This window comes from Arachis stenosperma, chromosome 5, assembly GCF_014773155.1.
Source record: "Arachis stenosperma cultivar V10309 chromosome 5, arast.V10309.gnm1.PFL2, whole genome shotgun sequence".
Taxonomy (NCBI): domain Eukaryota; kingdom Viridiplantae; phylum Streptophyta; class Magnoliopsida; order Fabales; family Fabaceae; genus Arachis; species Arachis stenosperma.
The window spans coordinates 75,950,287-75,971,432 of NC_080381.1; the positions used below are offsets into that span (position 1 = coordinate 75,950,287).

At 38.8% G+C, this 21,146-nt stretch overlaps 1 protein-coding gene across 1 annotated transcript; it reads left to right on the forward strand.

Annotated features, from left to right (window-relative positions):
• The first annotated feature begins 4,504 nt into the window (after positions 1–4,504).
• On the forward strand, positions 4,505–17,340 carry LOC130980909 (uncharacterized). The gene is made up of 2 exons (XM_057904551.1): positions 4,505–5,227; positions 16,828–17,340. Exons 1-2 carry the CDS (start codon positions 4,505–4,507, stop codon positions 17,338–17,340), a joined length of 1,236 nt encoding a protein of 411 aa, XP_057760534.1.
• The last annotated feature ends 3,806 nt before the right edge of the window (positions 17,341–21,146 follow it).

Consider the following 21,146-nt stretch of genomic DNA (forward strand, 5'->3'; position numbering starts at 1 on the left):
TTTCCTGTTAAAGTTTAACAAATTAAATCAGATATATACCACTATGAGTAATTGTTAAATTATATATATATATATATATATATATATATATATATATATATATATATATATATATATATATATTTGTTAAACTTCAAAGAAATTGTAATCCTTTACTATCTGTCCAAATTCGCTAACTTTTGAGTAATTGTTAAAGTGTTTTAGTTTTTGGACTACTATTAATTAATATATATAAACTGAGTATGAGTTTCTAAGGGTATATTATTATCAATAATGTAGCTAGTATCACATCAATGGTTTTGTAAACATAAAATAAAGAAAATAAAAAATGTTTACTAAAACTTGAATCATCACAAACTAATCATTCAGTGCATGTTAGTCAATTTTTAGTGTACTTGTATATATATGTTATTTCAATTGACCACTTTTTCTTAACATTTAAAAATTAATATACAAATTATAGTTAAACACATGTTGATGCTGATTTTACATTGATTCTTGCAGTAAACCCCCAATTGAAGAGCTACACCAGATTTTAGAATTTCAGTTGCCAAAGCTATATGTGAACCCATTAGGTAAACATTTTTCTTCTTGGCCCTGGACATCTAGCTATTTCTTTGGTTGTTGTTATCTGCTTAATCCATGCGAAGATTTTCAGTAAGAATTGAATTCATGCACTTTAACTTGTCAATACTTTATAGTAGCATTTAATGATGCATTATTAAGCAAAGTTGCTCTTAGTCTCTATGAATTTGATTGTTTTCCTCCACCTTAAATTGAGAAAGGAGAAAACACTGAATAATAATAATTTTTTTATCATGCTGAAAGTTAAAACATATTGCCTTTTTAACATCTCTATTCATAGTGTTCCTTTTCTACCTAATATTTCTGCGAACCTGCAGTTTTTTTGCGAGCCTGCAATTTATCATGGTCTTCCTTTTAACCTGCATCTTGCCTTTTCAAACTAATATTTCTGCGAGTCTACAATTTTTTTCTATCTATATTCATGGTTATCCTTTTGAAATAAACTTTTTTATAGTCAATAGAACGACTTATGTCACTCTTTTTTCAGTGATCAAAGCCCTGTAAGTACTTAATTTTGCTTAGAAATCTATGTCTTCACAAAAAAAGATTAATTTTCGTAAACAGATGAGTTAACTAGTTCATATAGAATTGATTATTATTTTTCAATTGATTATTCTATTTGCCACTTTGATTGAGTTAAATTGTTTATAAAAAATACTGTAAATTTGATACTTTACTTTGTTATAGAGAAAGATTGCTTCAAAGGACTTTAAGAAACATTGGTGGACATTCGAGAACTTGAAGATTGTAATACGTTGAGCCATGACTCCGTAAGTCATTTTTCTCTTGCATATACTGATGCCAGGGCATTTTGGCCTGTTTCACTGACCTTTTCTTCACTGTTTTTAAGGTAGTTTCATGCATTTTCTTAGGAAATAAGCTAGTTTTGGGTAGAATTTCACTTACTTCTTGATTCAAGTATACATTGTGCACTTTACATGATTTCATGAGGATTTTGCATGAATTATATGATAAATTGGATGATGCATGATCCCATGATTAAGAGCAAGACATTGATGCACTCTGTTTGTTTGATTTCAGGCAAAAAGAAGCAGAGAAGAGACACGTTAGTGGCTACGTTAGTTACACTAACGTGGGCACTAACGTGGAAGGAAAGAAAGTTGGAACGTTAGTGGCATTAACTTTGAAGAAAGGAAATGGAGCCAACGTTAGTGACACTTAACATTATCACTAACGTTGGACCAAGCTCATAAGTGGCCATGTTAGAGTCCGCGTTAGCTTAGTTAACGTGGCCTCTAACGTTAAAAGGGGGAAGGAAGCCAACGTTAGTGACATTCATCATTGTCACTAACGTTGGCCTAAGTGCAAAATGCAATGTTAACTCCCACGTTAACTTGGTTAACGTGGGAGCTAACGTAAGAGGCAAGGGTGGTCGACAACGTTAGTGACACCCAACATTTTCACTAACTTTGAAAGCAACCACACAACCCCCAAGGAAGCGACGTTAACTTCCACGTTAACTTTGTTAACGTGGAAGCTAACGTGGATGAAAGAAGGTGATGGCCAATGTTAGTGACACTCAACATTGTCACTAACATTGGAAGGAGCCACACAAGCCACAATGAGCCACGTTAACTCCCACGTTAACTCAGTTAACGTGGAAGTTAACGTGGGCAAAAGTCCCACCTGGCAGTCTGACCATGCCTTCTTCAAACATGCATAACTTGAGCCACAAAGCTCCAAATGAGGTAATTCCAGTGGCATTGGAAAGTAGGATTCCAGAGCTTTCCAAGCATATATGGCACTACATGGTTGACACTAAAGTTGAGGGAGAAAACCTGCCTCGAAAGTGCAATGATGAACATGGTATCAACCTATATTAAGGCCTACTGACCTCTTCACCTTCCAAGAAGTATAACTCGAGTTGTAGACCTCCAAATGATGCGCTTCCAAAAGCATTGGAAAGTAGACATCCAGGGCTTTCCAACAATATATAATAGTATGGAGTGGACACTAAGTTTGAGCTTTAAAAACGGGAAATTGCTGGCATTATTGAGACTCAACATTTTCAGTAACGTTGGCATATATGCCAGCGACCATGTCTACGTCAAAGGAGCATAACTTGAGCTACAGAGGTCCAATTGAGGTGATTCCAGTTGCGTTAGAAAGCTGACATTCAGAGCTTTCCAACGATGTATAATACTTTATAGTGGGCATGAAATTGAAGCACAAACAAGAGGCATCTTTTAAGCCCCAAAAACACCAACTGGGCAGCAAGTGCAACGTTAGCCACAATAACTTTAGCACTAACGCCACACTTGTAGCGTTAGAGTGGCTAACTTTAGCACTAACTTTAGCACCTGGACCTCAACTTGACTCGCTTCTCTCTCAAGTTCACTTCAAAGCCCAAGCAAGCAAGCCCACAATTGTCAACCAATCAAGACCACAAGAAGCATCTAGAATAGGAATTTTCATTTAATTGTAATTTGCTTTTAATTTCATTTTGTAATTTAGGAGAGCCTATATAAAGGCCTTAGTCTTTACATTGAAGGCATCCTGGAATGGAGGGGTCTTCGGACTCCCTCCCCTCACACACTTTTCTTTCTTTTCTTGTACTTTTCATTTTATGAATTTTGAAGTTTCAATTTCAGTTTTAATCTTCATATCTACTTTTATGCACTTTCTTTCTTTTCTATTTTGTTAGAGCAATGACCAACTAACTATTTTCATTGGGTTACAGAGCTCTATTGTGATTTAATGGATTAAGTGTAGTTCTTCTTCTTCTTCTTCTTCTTTCTTTTCTCTTGATGTTACTAGAGAGCTTTCGATCTTCATCCAATTGGGTAGTTATCTTGGAAAAGAAACTATTCATACTTGGATCTCTTCTGAACCTTGAAAGAGGAATGAAGAGATCATGCTAGCAATGCTTTCTCATGCTGGACCAAATTGGGTGTGGATGGATATGTGACTATAATCCTTCCAACACTTGATTTGGGAAATGCATGTGGTATAATCAGTGACCATGCTTCATCTTTTCTCATGAGCAATTGACCAAGGAATTGGCTATTGATCAAGATTTGAGAGATTGAATTACAAGTAATTGTAATTCGATCACTTAAGATTGCCAATGAGATCAATGAATGATTGAGGAAGAGATGAGAATGAACTTGATCCGGAGGATTGCAATATCTCTTGATCCCAATGTTCATTTTATTTTTAGTTCTTACATTTACTTTTCTTGCCATTTTACTTTTCTGCACTTTATTGCTTTCTTTACTTTTCTGTCAATTTACAATTCCTGCTGCTCCTCATCCAAATCTGAATCGTCTAACTAGGATAATCAATTAACCAGTGATTGCTTAATCCGTTAATCTCTGTGGGATTCGACCTCACTCTATTGTGAGTTTTTACTTGACGACAAATTCGGTACACTTGCCGAATGGGAATTTGTTGAGAGACAAGTTTTACCCCGATCATATACTTGTAGGTTTTCATATGTATATTATGACCTTTGTGCAGTTTTTTGTTTTTCATGTTGAATGTCTTTTGATATTTAGTTTACTTTTAGATAAGAAATATAATTGTTTCTTAATTTTAATTATAATATTGTTGTGTGCCTTTTTGATGGATTTATGTACTCAATATGCATGAACATTATTATTTGCATGCTTGGTTAAATAGTAATAACAATATATTAATAATTAGGTTTTTCCAAGACTTAGAAAAAGATTGGATGAGTTTATCGAGAGATAAAGTTGAGTTTAGTAACGGTGTCAATGACTTCTTAGACTTTGCTTACTCTATCGGAAGCCCGCAAGGAGAGGAAATCTTATGCCCTTGTGCAAAGTGTTGTAATTTCTTGTGGCACAAAAGACAAACAATTTATATCCATTTGATTAGCTTTGGATTTGTTAATGGTTATACGAGATGCATTCATCATGGGGAAAGTGTAGTCGGCATGGATGTTGATAGCGATAGTGATAGTGATATTGATAGTGAGAGTGAGACTAACTCGTATGACAACATGGACGCCTTGTTGAATGATAGATTTAGGCATGTGGCACAAGCGGAAGGGATAAAAGAAGGTATGAATGAAGATGCAAAGAAATTCTATGATTTGGTTGAAGAGGCTAGCAAAGAACTGTATCCCGGTTGCAAGGGATTTTCTACGTTGTCTTTCACCATCCGACTATACTTGTTAAAGTGTCAACATGGGTGGAGTAATGCCTCTTTTACTTCTCTCTTGGAGTTGCTAAAAGAGGTTGTTCCTAACGTAAATATTCCTACTTCTTTCAATAAAGCCAAGACTATGGTGAGAGACTTAGGTCTTGACTATAAGAAGATTGACGCATGCCCGAACGATTGCATGCTATATTGGAAAGAGTACGAGAAGGACACATCTTGTCATAAATGTGGCGCTTCTCGTTGGATTGTACATCCTGTAGTTGAAGCAGATGTTTTGCCTTCAAACAAATCTCACAATATTCCTGTGAAGACATTGCGACACTTTCCCCTAATTCCCAGGCTTCAAAGACTATTCATGTGCTCAGCAACAGCTAAAAGCATGAGGTGGCATGATGAGGAACGCAGAAAAGATGACAAGTTAAGGCATCCCGTTGACGGCCAGCCATGGAAGGACTTTGACAATCGTCATAAGAATTTTGCTCTCGATACCTGTAATGTGAGACTTGGCTTGTCAAGTGACGGATTCAATCCATATCGAACCATGAGCATATCTCATAGCACGTGGCCTGTTGTTTTAATGTCTTATAAATTGCCGCCATGGATGTCTGATGAGCGGATAATTTATACGCTTTTTGGCATTATTTTTAGTATGTTTTTAGTATATTTTAGTTAGTTTTTGTTACATTTTTATTAGTTTGTAGTTAAAATTCACTTTTCTGGGCTTTACTATGAGTTTGTGTGTTTTTCTGTGATTTCAGGTATTTTCTGGCTGAAATTGAGGGACCTGAGCAAAAATCTGATTCAGAGGCTGAAAAGGACTGCAGATGCTGTTGGATTCTGACCTTCCTGCACTCGAAGTGGATTTTCTGGAGCTACAGAAGCCCAATTGGTGCGTTCTTAATTGTGTTGGAAAGTAGACATCCTGGGCTTTCCAGAAATGTATAATAGTCCATACTTTGCCTGAGATTTGATGGCCCAAACCGGCGTTACAAATCATCTTCAGAATTCCCGGCGTTTAACGCCGGAACTGGTACAAAAATTGGAGTTAAACGCCCAAACTGGCATAAAAGCTGGCATTTAACTCCAGAAACAGTCTCTACACATGAAAGCTTCAATGCTCAGCCCAAGCACACACCAAGTGGACCCCGGAAGTGGATTTTTACGTCATTTACTCATTTCTGTATACCCTAGGTTACTAGTTCACTATTAATAGGACCTTTTGACATTGTATCTCTACCTCATGACACTTTACACATTTCTCATTGTATCTTCTACGACATGAGTCTCTAAACCCCATGGTTGGGAGTGAGGAGCTCTGCTGTGTCTTGATGGATTAATGCAATTACTACTGTTTTTTTTATTCAATCATGCTTGCTTTCATTCTAAGATATCACTTGTTCCTAAACCTGATGAATGTGATGATCCGTGACACTCATCATCATTCTCAACTATGAACGTGTGCCTGACAACCACCTCCGTTCTACCTTAGATTGAGTAGATATCTCTTGGATTCCTTAATCAGAAACTTCGTGGTATAAGCTAGAATTGATGGCGGCATTCAAGAGAATCCGGAAGGTCTAAACCTTGTCTGTGGTATTCTGAGTAGGATTCAAGGATTGAATGACTGTGACGAGCTTCAAACTCCTAAGAGCTAGGCGTTAGTGACAGACGCAAAAGAATCACTAGATTCTATTCCAACTCGATTAAGAACCGACAGATGATTAGCCGTGCTGTGACAGAGCGCGTTGAACATTTTCACTGAGAGGATGGGAGGTAGCCATTGACAATGGTGAAACCCTACATACAGCCTGCCATGGAAGGAGCTTTGCGTGCTTAAAGAAGAAGATAGTAGGAAAGCAGAGGTTCAGAAGATAGAGCATCTCCAAAACCTCAACCTGTTCCCCATTACTGCAAAACAAGTACTTATTTCATGTTCTTTTGCTTTTTACAATCAACCCTGATAATTATTGGTATCCTGACTAAGAGTTACAAGATAACCATAGCTTGCTTCAAGCCGACAATCTCCGTGGGATCGACTCTTACTCACGTAAAGTATTACTTGGACGACCCAGTGCACTTGCTGGTTAGTTGTGCGGGATTGCAAAAGTGTGATTGCAATTTCGTGCACCAAGTTTTTGGCGCCGTTACCGGGGATTGTTCGAGTTTGGACAACTGACGGTTTATCTTGTTGCTTAGATTAGGATTGTTTTATTTTTGTTGGTTTAGAGTCTTTTATTTGAGTCTAGTTTCATATTTTAAGTTTGGTGTCAATTGCATGCCTTTGTTTTCTTTCAATTTTTAGAATTTGCATGTCCTTAGCTCTTTCTTGATTTTTAAAAAAAAAATTCTAAGTTTCGTGTCCTCTTTGTGTTTTCCTTTAAAATTTTCGAAAATTTGTGTTTGATTTTCTAAAAATTTCAAGTTTGGTGTCATTTTGTTGTTTTTCTCTTTCCTCATTTCAAAAAAATCAAATCTTTTTCAAAATAATTTTCAATCATATCTTTTCAATTGATAATTCCAAAATCTTTTTAATTAACTAATTGATTTAGTTTTCAATTTGCTTTGATATTATTTTCTTTTAGTTTTTGAAATTTTATTTTATTTTCCATTTGTTTTATTTTTTTTTTCGGTCAACTTTAAAAAAAAAAATTTTACTTTACTTGTGAATCCATATCATATTCCCTTTCTCCATCATGGACCTAAGTGGAATTGAGCAGTTCAGAAGGACTCTAGGGTCATATGGGAGTAGCATCTGTATACCTCCCATTAAAGCAAGCAGCTTTGAGCTAAATCCTCAACTCATTATCATGGTGCAGCAAAATTGCCAGTATTCTGGTCTTCCACAAGAAGAACCTACTAAGTTTCTGGCACAATTCTTACAAATTGCTGACACAGTACATGATAAAGAGGTGAATCAGGATGTCTACAGATTATTACTGTTTCCATTTGCTATAAAAGATCAAGCTAAGAGGTGGTTGAATAACCAACCCACAGCAAGCATAAAAATATGGAGACAGTTATCAGACAAATTCCTGAATCAATTTTACCCTCCAAAAAGGATGACACAGCTAAGGCTGGACATCCAAGGCTTTAAACAAGAGGATAATGAATCCCTTTATAATGCCTGGGAGAGGTATAGAGGTATGCTAAGAAAATGCCCCTCTGAAATGTTTTCAGAGTGGGTACAGTTAGACATCTTCTACTATGGGCTTACAGAAAAAGCTCAGATGTCTCTAGACCACTCAGCTGGTGGATCTATACATATGAGGAAGACGATTGAGGAGGCTCAAGAGCTTATAGATACTGTTGCTAGAAATCAACATTTGTACTCTAGCAATGAGTCCTCTACAAAAGAAGAAGTTATGGCAATAGCCACTGATCCTAATCCTCAAGAACAGATGGTTGAGCTTAATCAGCAATTACACCTGATGACAAAACAGTTAGCAAAATTTAAAGAGATGCTCCAAAAAACTAAGATTGCTAACAAGAACATAGAATCACAGGTGAATCAGGCAAAACAGCAGTTATCTAAACAGATAACAGAAGAATGCCAAGCAGTTCAACTAAGGAGTGGGAAGACATTGAATAACACTGCTCAAAGTAGCAAAAAGCCAATAAAGGAACAATTGACAGAGGATAACCAAACCACTGTCCAAAATCCCTCTGAGGACAGTAAGAGCCCAGAGAGGAATACTCTTGGCGTCCAAACGCCAGAAAAGGGGGGGAAAGCTGGCGTTAAACGCCCATTCCCTGCCCAGTTCTGGCATTCAAACGCCAGAAAAGCGGGAAAAGTTGGCGTTAAATGCCCATTCTTCATCCAATCCTGGCGTTCAAACGCCAATGGGGAATCAGACACCTAAGAGTGCTGGTAGTAAGCCCTCTAAAAATGCTTCTCCAACCACCTCTGTAAGGAATAAACCTACAGCAACTAAGGTTGAAGAATAAAGCCAAGATGCCTTATCCTCAGAAACTCCGCCAAGCGGAACAGGATAAGCAATTTTCCCGCTTTGCAGACTATCTAAGGACTCTTGAAATAAAGATTCCGTTTGCAGAGGCACTTGAGCAAATACCTTCTTATGCTAAGTTCATGAAAGAGATCTTAAGTCATAAGAAGGATTGGAGAGAAACTGAAAAAGTGTTTCTCACTGAAAAATGCAGTGCAATCATTCTGAAAAGCTTACCAGAAAAGCTTCAAGATCCAAGAAGCTTTATGATACCATGCACATTAGAAGGTGCTTGCACCAAGACAGCCCTGTGTGACCTTGGAGCAAGTATCAATCTAATACCTGCATCCACTATCAGAAAGCTTGGGTTGACTGAAGAAGTCAAACCAATCCGGATATACCTCCAACTTGCTGATGGCTCCATTAAATATCCATCAGGCATAATTGAGGACATGATTGTCAAGGTTGGGCCATTCGCCTTTCCAACTGACTTTGTAGTGCTGGAAATGGAGGAGCACAAGAGTGCAACTCTCATTCTAGGAATACCTTTCCTAGCAACTGGACAAACTCTCATTGATGTACAAAAAGGGAAAGTAACCCTGAGAGTCAATGAGGATGAGTTCAAGTTGAATGCTGTAAAAGCTATGCAGCATCCAGACACACCAAATGACTGCATGGGCGCTGACATTATTGACTCTTTGGTGGAAGAGATCAATATGACTGAAAGTCTAGAATCAGAGCTAGAGGACATCTTCATGGATGTTCAACCTGATCAGGAAGAACCAGAAGAAACAAAAAAAATTTTGAAAATTCCTCAAGAAGAGGATAAGCCTCCCAAACCTGAGCTCAAACCACTACCACCATCCCTGAAGTATGTATTTCTGGGAGAGGGTGACACTTTTCCAGTGATTATAAGCTCTGCTTTAAATCCACACGAAGAGGAAGCACTGATTCAAGTGCTAAGAACACACAAGACAGCTCTTGGGTGGTCCATAAGTGATCTTAAGGGCATTAGCCCAGCAAGATGCATGCACAAGATCCTATTGGAGGATAATGTCAAACCAGTGGTTCAACCACAAAGGCGGCTAAATCCAGCCATGAAGGAGGTGGTGCAGAAAGAGGTCACTAAATTATTGGAGGCTAGGATTATTTATCCCATTTCTGATAGCCCCTGGGTGAGCCCTGTCCAAGTTGTCCCCAAGAAGGGAGACATGACAGTAGTTCATAATGAAAAAAATGAACTGGTTCCTACAAGAACAGTTACAGGGTGGCGTATGTGTATTGACTACAGAAGGCTCAATACAGCCATCAGAAAGGATCATTTTCCTTTACCATTCATAGACAAAATGCTAGAAAGACTAACTGGTCATGATTATTACTGCTTTTTGGATGGCTATTCAGGTTACACCCAAATTGCAGTAGATCCTCAAGACCAAGAGAAAACAGCATTCACTTGTCCTTCTGGTGTGTTTGCCTACAGGAGAATGCCTTTTGGTCTGTGTAATGCTCCTGCAACTTTTCAGAGATGCATGCTATCCATCTTCTCTGATATGATGGAGAAATTCCTGGAAGTCTTCATGGATGACTTCTCAGTATATGGAGACTCATTCAGCTCCTGTCTTAACCACCTAGCACTTGTCCTGAAAAGGTGCCAAGAGACTAACCTGGTTTTAAACTGGGAGAAATGTCACTTTATGGTGACTGAAGGAATTGTCCTTGGGCACAAAATTTCAAGTAAGGGAATAGAGGTGGATAAGGCAAAGGTAGAGGTAATTGAAAAATTACCACCACCTGCCAATGTTAAGGCAATTAGAAGCTTTCTGGGGCATGCAGGATTCTACAGAAGGTTTATAAAGGATTTTTCAAAAATTGCAAAACCTCTGAGCAACCTGCTAGCTGCTGACACACCATTTGTGTTTGACACACAGTGTTTGCAAGCATTTGAGACCCTGAAAGCCAAGCTGGTCACAACACCAGTCATCTCTGCACCAGACTGGACATTACCATTCGAATTAATGTGTGATGCCAGTGACCATGCCATTGGTGTAGTGTTGGGACAGAGGCATAACAAGCTTCTGCACGTCATTTATTATGCCAGCCGTGTTCTAAATGACGCACAGAAGAATTACACAACCACAGAAAAAGAGTTACTTGCGGTGGTCTATGCCATTGACAAATTTAGATCCTATCTAGTAGGATCAAAGGTGATTGTGTACACTGACCATGCTGCTCTTAAGTACTTACTCACAAAGCAGGATTCAAAACCCAGGCTCATAAGATGGGTGTTGCTTCTGCAAGAGTTTGATATAGAAATAAGAGACAGAAAAGGGACAGAGAACCAAGAAGCTGATCATCTATCCCGAATAGAACCAGTAGCTGGGGCGTCCCTCCCTTCTACTGAGATCTCTGAGACCTTCCCAGATGAGCAACTTTTTGCCATTCAGGAAGCTCCATGGTTTGCAGATATTGCAAATTACAAAGCTGTGAGGTTCATACCCTAGGAGTACAGCAGGGTGCAAAGAAAGAAATTAATTTCAGATGCCAAGTACTACCCATGGGATGAGCCATATCTCTTTAAGAGATGTGTAGACGGAATGATCCACAGATGTGTACCCAGAGAGGAAGCACAAAGGATCCTGTGGCATTGCCATGGATCACAGTATGGGGGACATTTCGGAAGTGAGCGAACAGCCACTAAGGTCCTCCAATGTGGCTTCTACTAGCCTACTCTCTATAGAGATGCCCGAGAGTTTGTGCGTAACTGTGACAGTTGCCAAAGAGCTGGTAACTTACCTCATGGATACGCCATGCCTCGACAAGGGATCTTAGAGATTGAATTATTTGATGTATGGGGGATTGACTTCATGGGTCGGTTCCCACCATCATACTCAAATACTTACATTCTGGTGGCAGTAGACTATGTATCTAAGTGGGTAGAAGTAATTGCTACACCCACTAATGATACTAAGACCGTGCTGAAATTCCTCTAGAAACACATCTTCATCAGATTTGGTGTTCCCAAAGTCCTAATCAGTGATGGAGGCACTCATTTCTGCAATAAACAGCTCTACTCTGCTATGGTCCGATATGGAATTAGCCACAAAGTGGCAACCCCGTATCATCCACAGACAAATGGGCAAGCTGAAGTCTCTAACAGAGAGCTAAAAAGAATCCTAGAACGGACTGTAATTGCCCGTAGAAAGGATTGGGAAAAGAGCTTGGATGATGCTCTGTGGGCATACAGAACAGCATTCAAGACTCCAATAGGAACCTCTCCATACCAACTTGTGTATGGCAAGGCCTGTCATCTGCCCGTGGAACTGGAACATAAAGCCTACTGGGCAACCAGATTCCTAAACCTGGATGCTAAGTTAGCTGGTGAAAAAAGATTGCTCCAGCTAAATGAGCTAGATGAATTTAGACTCAGTGCCTTTGAAAATGCAGAAATTTATAAGGAAAAGGCAAAGAAGTGGCATGACAAGAAGTTGTCATCTAGAGTCTTTGAGCCAGTACAAAAAGTTCTGCTCTTCAACTCTAGGCTCAAACTGTTCCCAGGAAAACTTAAATCCCGGTGGAGGGGCCCGTATGTGATTACAGGAGTGTCACCATATGGATATGTTAAGCTTCAGGATACTGATTCTGACAAAAAGTTCATTGTTAATGGACAGAGGATCAAGCATTATCTTGAAAGCAATTTTGAGCAAGAATGCTCAAAACTGAGGCTTGAATGATTCTCAGTGAAGGTCCAGCTAAAGACAATAAAGAAGCGCTTGCTGGGAGGAATTCACAAAGGGCAATTATCAAAATTGAAGGAATTCACAGAGTTACAGAAGGATTCAGTGCAAAAAGCAGAGAAAAGGGGCTTGCTGGCAAAAAAACGCCAGTAAGGGGTACTTTGGGCGTTAAACGCCAGAATGGGCACCATTCTGGGCGTTTAACGCCAGTAAAGGTGCCATTTTGGGCGTTAAATGCCAGAATGGGCACCATTCTGGGTGTTTAACACCAGGTGTGCAGCATCTTGGGCGTTTAGCAAAACGCCCAGTGATGAAGGGGTTTCTGGCGTTTAACGCCAGCCAAGGTACTTGGCTGGGAGTTAAACGCCCAAATTGGCCAACATTTGGGCGTTAAACGCCGGAATGGATACCATTCTGGGCGTTTAACGCCAGAAAGGTGGGAGACAGAGATTTTGCTTTCCACTTCAAATTTTTTCAAACTTTCCTGTTTTGATCCATAATTTTCTACATAAACACATTTCAAACTCTCATCATTCATCTTCCAATTTTCAAAATTAAAATCATTCTTCAATCTCTTTCAAATCCTTTCCAAATCTTCTAAAAAAAAAAGCTCAAATATCTCTCAAATTCTTTCCATATCTTCTCAAATCTCCTTCAAAATTTTCGAAATCTCTCCCCCTTCCTTATAAATATATGTTCGGCCACACTCCCCTTCCCCACCATTCGAATTTGCTCTCCTCTCCTCTCTCCTCTTTCCTTTCTTTTGCTTGAGGACAAGCAAACCTCTAAGTTTGGTGTGTTTTTCTGTGATCACTAAGTTAAGGCTCATCAAGATCATGGCCCCCAAAGGAAAACAAACCAATTCAAGAGGCAAGAAAGAGAATGCTCCAAAAGACCTTTGGAGTCAAGAGAAGTTCTTAACCAAAGAACATGCAGACCATTACCAAAAAATAATGGGTCTAAGGTCAGTATTCCCGGAAGTTAAATTTGATCTGAAAGAAGATGAATATCCGGAGATCCAATAGCAAATTCAAAATAGAGGATGGGAAGTTCTAACCAGCCCAGAGACAAAGGTTGGGAGAAATATAGTTCAGGAATTCTACTCAAATCTGTGGCTGACAGATAAGTAGAGATTGACTGGAACCGCTTTTCATACCTACAGAACCATGGTCAGAGGGAGAATTATTTACTTCCATCTGGACAAAATAAGAGAGGTCTTCAAATTACCTCAACTACAAGATGATCCTGAATCCTTTAATAGGAGAATGGTGAGAGTAGATAAGGGGTTGGATCAAGTTCTAGAGGACATATGCCTCCCTGGAACCAAGTGGATGACCAATTCAAAAGGTGTCCCAAACCAACTCAAGAGGGGAGATCTCAAACCAGTTGCAAGAGGCTGGTTGGACTTCATAGGGCGTTCTATCTTGCCCACTAGTAACCGTTCTGAGGTTACTATCAAGAGAGCAGTAATGAATCATTGTATTATGCTGGGAAAAGAAGTGGAGATCCATCATCTAATTGCTTGTGAGATTTACACAATTGCAAACAAGAACTCCACTGAAGCCAAACTGGCTTACCCAAGCTTAATCTCTTTGTTATGTAAAGATGCTGGGGTGAGGATGGGAGTAGATGAATTCATCCCTATTGAGCACCCAATCACCAAGAGGTCAATGGAAGGACAAATGCAAGATAACTCTATCAAAAGGAGGGCGCAGGAGTTCCTCCCTGAACTTCCTGAAATTGACTACTGGACTCGTCTAGAAGCATCTGTTGCCAAGCTGCAAGATGGTATGGAACAAATTAAGAAAGAACAGTAGAATCAAAACTGCATTCTCTGCAAATTGCTGAAGGAACAAGAGAAGCAGGGGCGTGAGCTACAGGAGTTGAAGCGCCAAAAGCTCTCCCTTGAAGGGTCAAATACCCCACAAGTTGAGGGAGCATCCACTTTTCAAAATCAAGGTTGTTGAGTCCTAACTCTGTGATAACCTCTATCATTAGGAGTCTATTTAAATTTTTGTTTTCTATTACTATTAGTCTTATCTTATATCTATTTTTGAGTCTTATTCTTAATTCATGATTAATAAAATTTAAGGTTCATGTCTTAAAGCTATGAATGTCCTATGAAACCATCACCTCTCTTAAATGAAAAATGCTTTAATCACAAAAGAAGAAGAAGTACAAGATTTCGAATTCATCTTTAAAACTAGTTGAATTAGTTTGATGTGGTGACAATACTTTTTGTTTTCTGAATGAATACTTGAACAGTGCATATGTCTTTTGAATTTGTTATTTTAAGAATGTTAAAATTGTTGGCTCTTGAAAGAATGATGGAAAAGGAGAAATGTTATTGAGGATCTGAAAAATCATCAAATTGATTCTTGATGCAAGAAAAAGCAGTGAATAAAAAAAAATGAAAAAAAATTAAATAGATAAAGTTGTGATCCAAGGCAAAAATAGTGTGCTTAAGAACCCTGGACACCTCTAATTGGGGACTCTAGCAAAGCTGAGTCACAATCTGAAAAGGTTCACCCAAGTATGCGTCTGTGGCATGTATGTATCCGGTGGTAATATTGGAAGACAGAGTGCTTTGGGCCACAGCCAAGACTCATAAAGTAGCTATGTTCAAGAATCATCATACTTAACTAGGAGAATTAATAACACTATCTGAGTTCTGAGTTCCTATAGATGCCAATCATTCTGAACATTAAAGGATAAAGTGAGATGCCAAAACTGTTCAGAAGCAAAAAGCTACTAGTTCCGCTCATCTAATTGGAGCTAAGTTTCTTTGATATTTTGGAGTCTATAGTATATTCTCTACTTTTTATTCTATTTTGATTTTCAGTTGCTTGGCGACAAGCAACAATTTAAGTTTGGTGTTGTGATGAGCGAATAATTTATACGCTTTTTGGCATTATTTTTAGTATGTTTTTAGTATATTTTAGTTAGTTTTTATTACATTTTTATTAGTTTGTAGTTAAAATTCACTTTTCTGGGCTTTACTATGAGTTTGTGTGTTTTTCTATGATTTCAGGTATTTTCTGGCTGAAATTGAGGGACCTGAGCAAAAATCTGATTCAGAGGCTGAAAAGGACTGCAGATGTTGTTAGATTCTGACCTCCCTACACTCGAAGTGGATTTTCTGGAGCAACAGAAGCCCAATTGGTGTGTTCTCAATTGCGTTGGAAAGTAGACATCCTGGGCTTTCCAGAAATGTATAATAGTTTATACTTTGCCCGAGATTTGATGGCCCAAATCGGCGTTACAAATCAGCTTCAGAATTCTCGGCGTTTAACGCCGGAACTGGCACAAAAATTGGAGTTAAACGCCCAAACTGGCATAAAAGCTGGCGTTTAACTCCAGAAAGAGTCTCTACACATGAAAGCTTCAATGCTCAGCCCAAGCACACACCAAGTGGACCCCGGATGTGGATTTTTACGTCATCTACTCATTTCTGTATACCCTAGGTTACTAGTTCACTATTAATAGGACCTTTTGACATTGTATCTCTACCTCGTGACACTTTACATGTTTCTCATTGTATCTTCTACGGCATGACTCTCTAAACCCCATGGTTGGGGGTGAGGAGCTCTGTTGTGTCTTGATGGATTAATGCAATTACTACTGTTTTTTTTATTCAATCATGCTTGCTTCCATTCTAAGATATCACTTGTTCCTAAACCTGATGAATGTGATGATCCGTGACACTCATCATCACTCTCAACTATGAACATGTGCCTGACAACCACCTCCGTTCTACCTTAAATTAAGTAGATATTTCTTGGATTCCTTAATCAGAATTTTCGTGGTATAAGCTAGAATTGATGGCGGCATTCAAGAGAATTCGGAAGGTCTAAACCTTATCTGTGGTATTCTGAGTAGGATTCAAGGTTTGAATGACTGTGACGAGCTTCAAACTCCTGAGGGCTGGGCATTAGTGACAGACGCAAAAGAATCACTGGATTCTATTCCAACCCGATTGAGAACCGACAGATGATTAGCCGTGCTGTGACAGAGCGCGTTGAACATTTTCACTGAGAGGATGGGAGGTAGCCATTGACAACGGTGAAACCCTACATACAGCCTACCATGGAAGGAGCTTTGCATGCTTGAAGAAAAAGACAGTAGGAAAGCAGAGGTTCAGAAGATAGAGCATCTCTAAAACCTCAACCTGTTCCCCATTACTGCAAAACAAGTACTTATTTCATGTTCTTTTGCTTTTTACAATCAACCCTGATAATTATTGATATCCTGACTAAGAGTTACAAGATAACCATAGCTTGCTTCAAGCCGACAATCTCCGTGGGATCGACCCTTACTCACGTAAGGTATTACTTGGACGACCCAGTGCACTTGCTGGTTAGTTGTGCGGGATTGCAAAAGTGTGATTGCAATTTCGTGCACCAATGTCTATGAAACAGGAATACTTTATGTTGTCGTCGCTAATCCCTGGACCAAAGTCACCGGGAAATGATATAGACATTTACTTGCAACCTTTGATCGAGGAGTTGAAGGAGTTGTGGGAGGTCGGGGTGGAAACATATGATGCATCCAAAAATGAAACCTTCCAAATGTATGCAGCTCTCATGTGGACAATAAGTGATTTTCCGGCTTACGCAATGCTATCTGGTTGGAGTACAAAAGGGAAGCTAGCTTGCCCTTGTTGTAACCATGGGACTTGTTCTAACTATCTTAAATATAGTCACAAGACATGCTACACGGGTCATCGTGCCTTTTTGCCTGAGGATCATCGATGGAGCGCTAACAAGAGATCTTTCAATGGAAAAGTAGAACATAGGCAAGCTCCACCATTATTGTCGGGTACTGAAGCTTTAAGTCAGTTGGAGTATGTGGATAATTCGTTTGGGAAACTAAAACCAAAGAAAGATGGTCCATGGAAGAAGAGGTCAATATTCTTTGATTTACCTTATTAGCAGTATAACACATCACGACACAATTTAGATGTGATGCACATAGAAAAAAACATAGTTGATAGTATTCTTGGAACTCTCTTGGATATTTCTGGCAAGACAAAAGATCACACAAATGCTCGATATGACTTGCAAGAAATGGGCATTCGAAAGAACCTTCACCCCAAGAAAACAAATGGTAGGAAAAAGGTGAAGCTGGCAAAGGCATGCTACTCAATGACCAACGCTGAAAAGTCGATTTTTTGTGACGTCTTGAAGATAGCAAAGTTGCCAGATGGCTCTGCTTCAAATATTTCTCGGTGTGTGAACCTTTTGGAGAGAAGAATATCAAGTTATAAGACTCATGATGCTCATTTCATTCTTCACTATTTGTTACAAATTTCTATGAAAGGAATACTTCCAGATCAAGTTGTAGTTCCTTTGATTCGACTTGGCTCATTTTTCCGTCAATTGTGTCAAAAGTCTATCACATTACAAGAGATAGATCAATTAGAAGAGGATATTGTCACAACATTATGCCAATTAGAGAGGATCTTTCCTCCTTCTTTCTTTGACATAATGATTCATTTGCCTATTCATTTGGCTAATGAAGTGAGATTGGGAGGCCCAGTTCAATTTCGGTGGATGTATCCTCCAGAAAGATACATGTGTACTTTGAAGTCCTATGTTCGAAACAGAAGTCGTCCTGAAGGATCTATTGCAGAGGCATATTTGGCTGAATAATGTTTGACATTTTGCTCGCTGATAAACCCTATTTGTAGGGCTTATCTTATGCTTGATTTAGGGGATTTTATTACCTTTTACCCACATTTATTCAATGAAATAGCATGGTTTTATAACTTCTCCCTTAATTGTACTTAAGAGTGAAAACATGCTTTTTAGGACTCAAAATAGCTAAATTTAATTCACCTTGATTCTAGTAGATGCCTTGATATGTTTGTTAAGTGATTTAAGGTTTAGGAGGCAAAGATTGGATCAAGGGAATGAGGAAAGAAAGCATGAAAAGTTGGAGAATTCATGAAGAAATGAAAGAACCAAAAAGCTGTCAAGCCGACCTCTTCGCACTTAAACGACCATAACTTGGCTACAGAGGTCCAAATGATATGGTTCTAGTTAGGTTGGAAAGCTAACATCCGGGGCTTCGAAATGATATAAGATTTTCTATGGTTAAACCGCGCATGGTGACGCGTACGCGCATAGTACGCGCACGCGCCGTTGCTGCCACCTGGTTCACTTAAAGCAAAACGTGGCCAGCGAATTCTAAAGCCTTGTGGGCCCAATCCAACTCATTTCTGATGCTATTTAAGCCAAGGATTGAAGGGGGAATGAAGATACTTTACATACTTTTAATCATTAGGTATAGTTTAGTTTTAGAAGTAGTTTCTAGAGAGAGAAGCTCTCACTTCTCTCTAGGATTAGGATTAGGATTATGATTAGTTCTTAGATCTAGGTTTTAATCTTTGCTTTCTTCTACTTCTACCTTTCAATTCTTTGTTGTTATATTCATTCTTCTTCCATTCTTTTGTTGTCATTTCCTTTATGTTGTTCTTATGTTTTGTTGTAGATCTACTATTGTTCCTTTCATTTTCTTTCAATTCAATAAGAGGTAATTCATAATAATTGTGCTCATTTGATTTGTTGTTGTTTAAAGTTTGCGCCAACGTCAGCCTCTAACTTTTGGGCTAACGTTGGCACATGAAAAACACATAGAGGGGAGCAAAAGTTTGCGCCAACGTTAGCCTCTAACTTTTGGGCTACGGTTGGCGCCATAAGTGCACATAAGGAGGCCAACGTTGGAGCAAAAGTTAGACCCCTAACTTTTGCACCAACGTTGGTATCAGCAAAAACATCGAGGCTGATATGAAAAGTTGGAGTAAAAGTTTGCCTCAAACTTTTACTCAAACTTTTACTCAAACTTTTGCAAAACTCCAACCCGGTTCAATTGGTTCACTTTGATTCCTCTCCAAACTCCAAGAGCAATCAACCAAGGCCTCTTTCAACCCAATTCCACCAAGAGCAAAGGCCCAACTCAAGGATTGAAGATTATTTGAAGAAAGTGTATAAATAGGAGAGAATTCAAGTAGTTCGGGGGGCGAGCTCCACTAGGGAGCATTAGGATTAGAAAACTCTCTCTTTAATTTCATTTCTGTTTTGAATCTTGGGTTGAGAATTGAAGGAATTCTGTTTCAATCTCACCTTGAGAATTCTCTCTATTTTCTTCTTCTGCAAATTTTCAAAGGAATTGTGATTTGGATCTAAATTGTCTTTACTGCTTTCTTCTCTATTTTCTTCTGCAATTATTCTCTGTTGGATCAAGGAAGGAATTGAGATCTAGACTTGTTCTCTAGTCTCATCCAACCCCTGAGATCTTCAACTTTCCTTTAGCTATTGTAATTGAGCTGCATTTTACTTTCTGTTTGGTTCCTCAATTCAATTTACATTAAGCTTGCTGCAAATCTCATTTACATTTCCTGCAAAATTTTAATTCCTCTGCAATTGCTCTAAGTTCTAATTCACTGCAATTTTGCTTCTCTGTTTACATTGCTCCCAATTTACTTTCCTGCAATTTAAGCTTGTTGCAAGAGTTTTGAATTCTGATATATTGCTCTATTTAATTTCCATCACCCCAGCCCCTTTACTTTTCATGCAATTTGCATTTCTTGTCATTTAAGTTTTTGCAATTTACATTGCATGTTCTTTAAGTTTCAGTTCCATTTACTTTCTGCAATTTAAATTCATTGCAATTTTACATTCTGTTGATCAATTTCACCCAACCACTCAATGTTAGCTTGACTAAACTAATCACCCACTAAAATTGCTTGATCCATCAATCCCTGTGGGATCGACCTCACTCCCGTGAGTTATTATTACTTGATGCAACCCGGTGCAGTTGCCGGTGAGTTTTGTCTCGGATCGTTTTCCGCACATCAAGTTTTTGGCGCCGTTGCCGGGGATTGAATAGATTGACAATGATTAAGTGAGGTGGTGGTCTAGATCAACCATTTTATTTATTTTTGTTCTCTGTTTTAGATTGAAACCAAGGTGTTTGAGTTTATGCCTCACTAAGAAATTCTCATCTCTGATATGAGTAATTTCAATTTTCAATGGTGTTGTGTTTTCCAAAGTTCTAATGGAGTTCAACTCATCTTATGATCAAACAATTTTTAGGGGATATTACCGACCATCACCAATCTCTAATGGTGGCTGGGAATATCACCAAGAAAATACAAATTATAAGTACTCCAATCCATGGAGATTTACTTCAGAGACACAAGATGAGCAGGAGAATCATATGGGATACCAACCACCACTACAAAATAATTCATATTATTATCCTCATGGTAGATGGGAGTATCACCACAGAATGAAAGAGCATCCACCCTCACGTCCCAGTTTCTCATTTAAAAGTTCTTCATCACTTGATTATGCCTCAACACAAAGTTTCCTCCAAAATCCATACCAGTCATCCCATCAATCACACAACTCATTTCACACCCCTCAACACAACTCCACCACAACACATTCATGTCACCAAAATTACTCTCAACCTTCATCTCTTGAATTAGCAGTTGAGGATTACCTTCAATGGTCCAAAGAACCCTTAGAACGCCAACGCGAAGCCATTGAAATACATAGAAAAGTCGTGGAAAGATTCACACAACCCCAATCTTGGGAAGAAACCATCCTCAAGAAAATGAATGGGCCCTTAGAGCAAACAAAGAGGAACTTAGAACCATCAAACAGTAAGGATGAAGACAAAGTTGTGGGTGAAGAAGTGGAAAAGCACGATGAGGAAGCCTCTGTGTCAA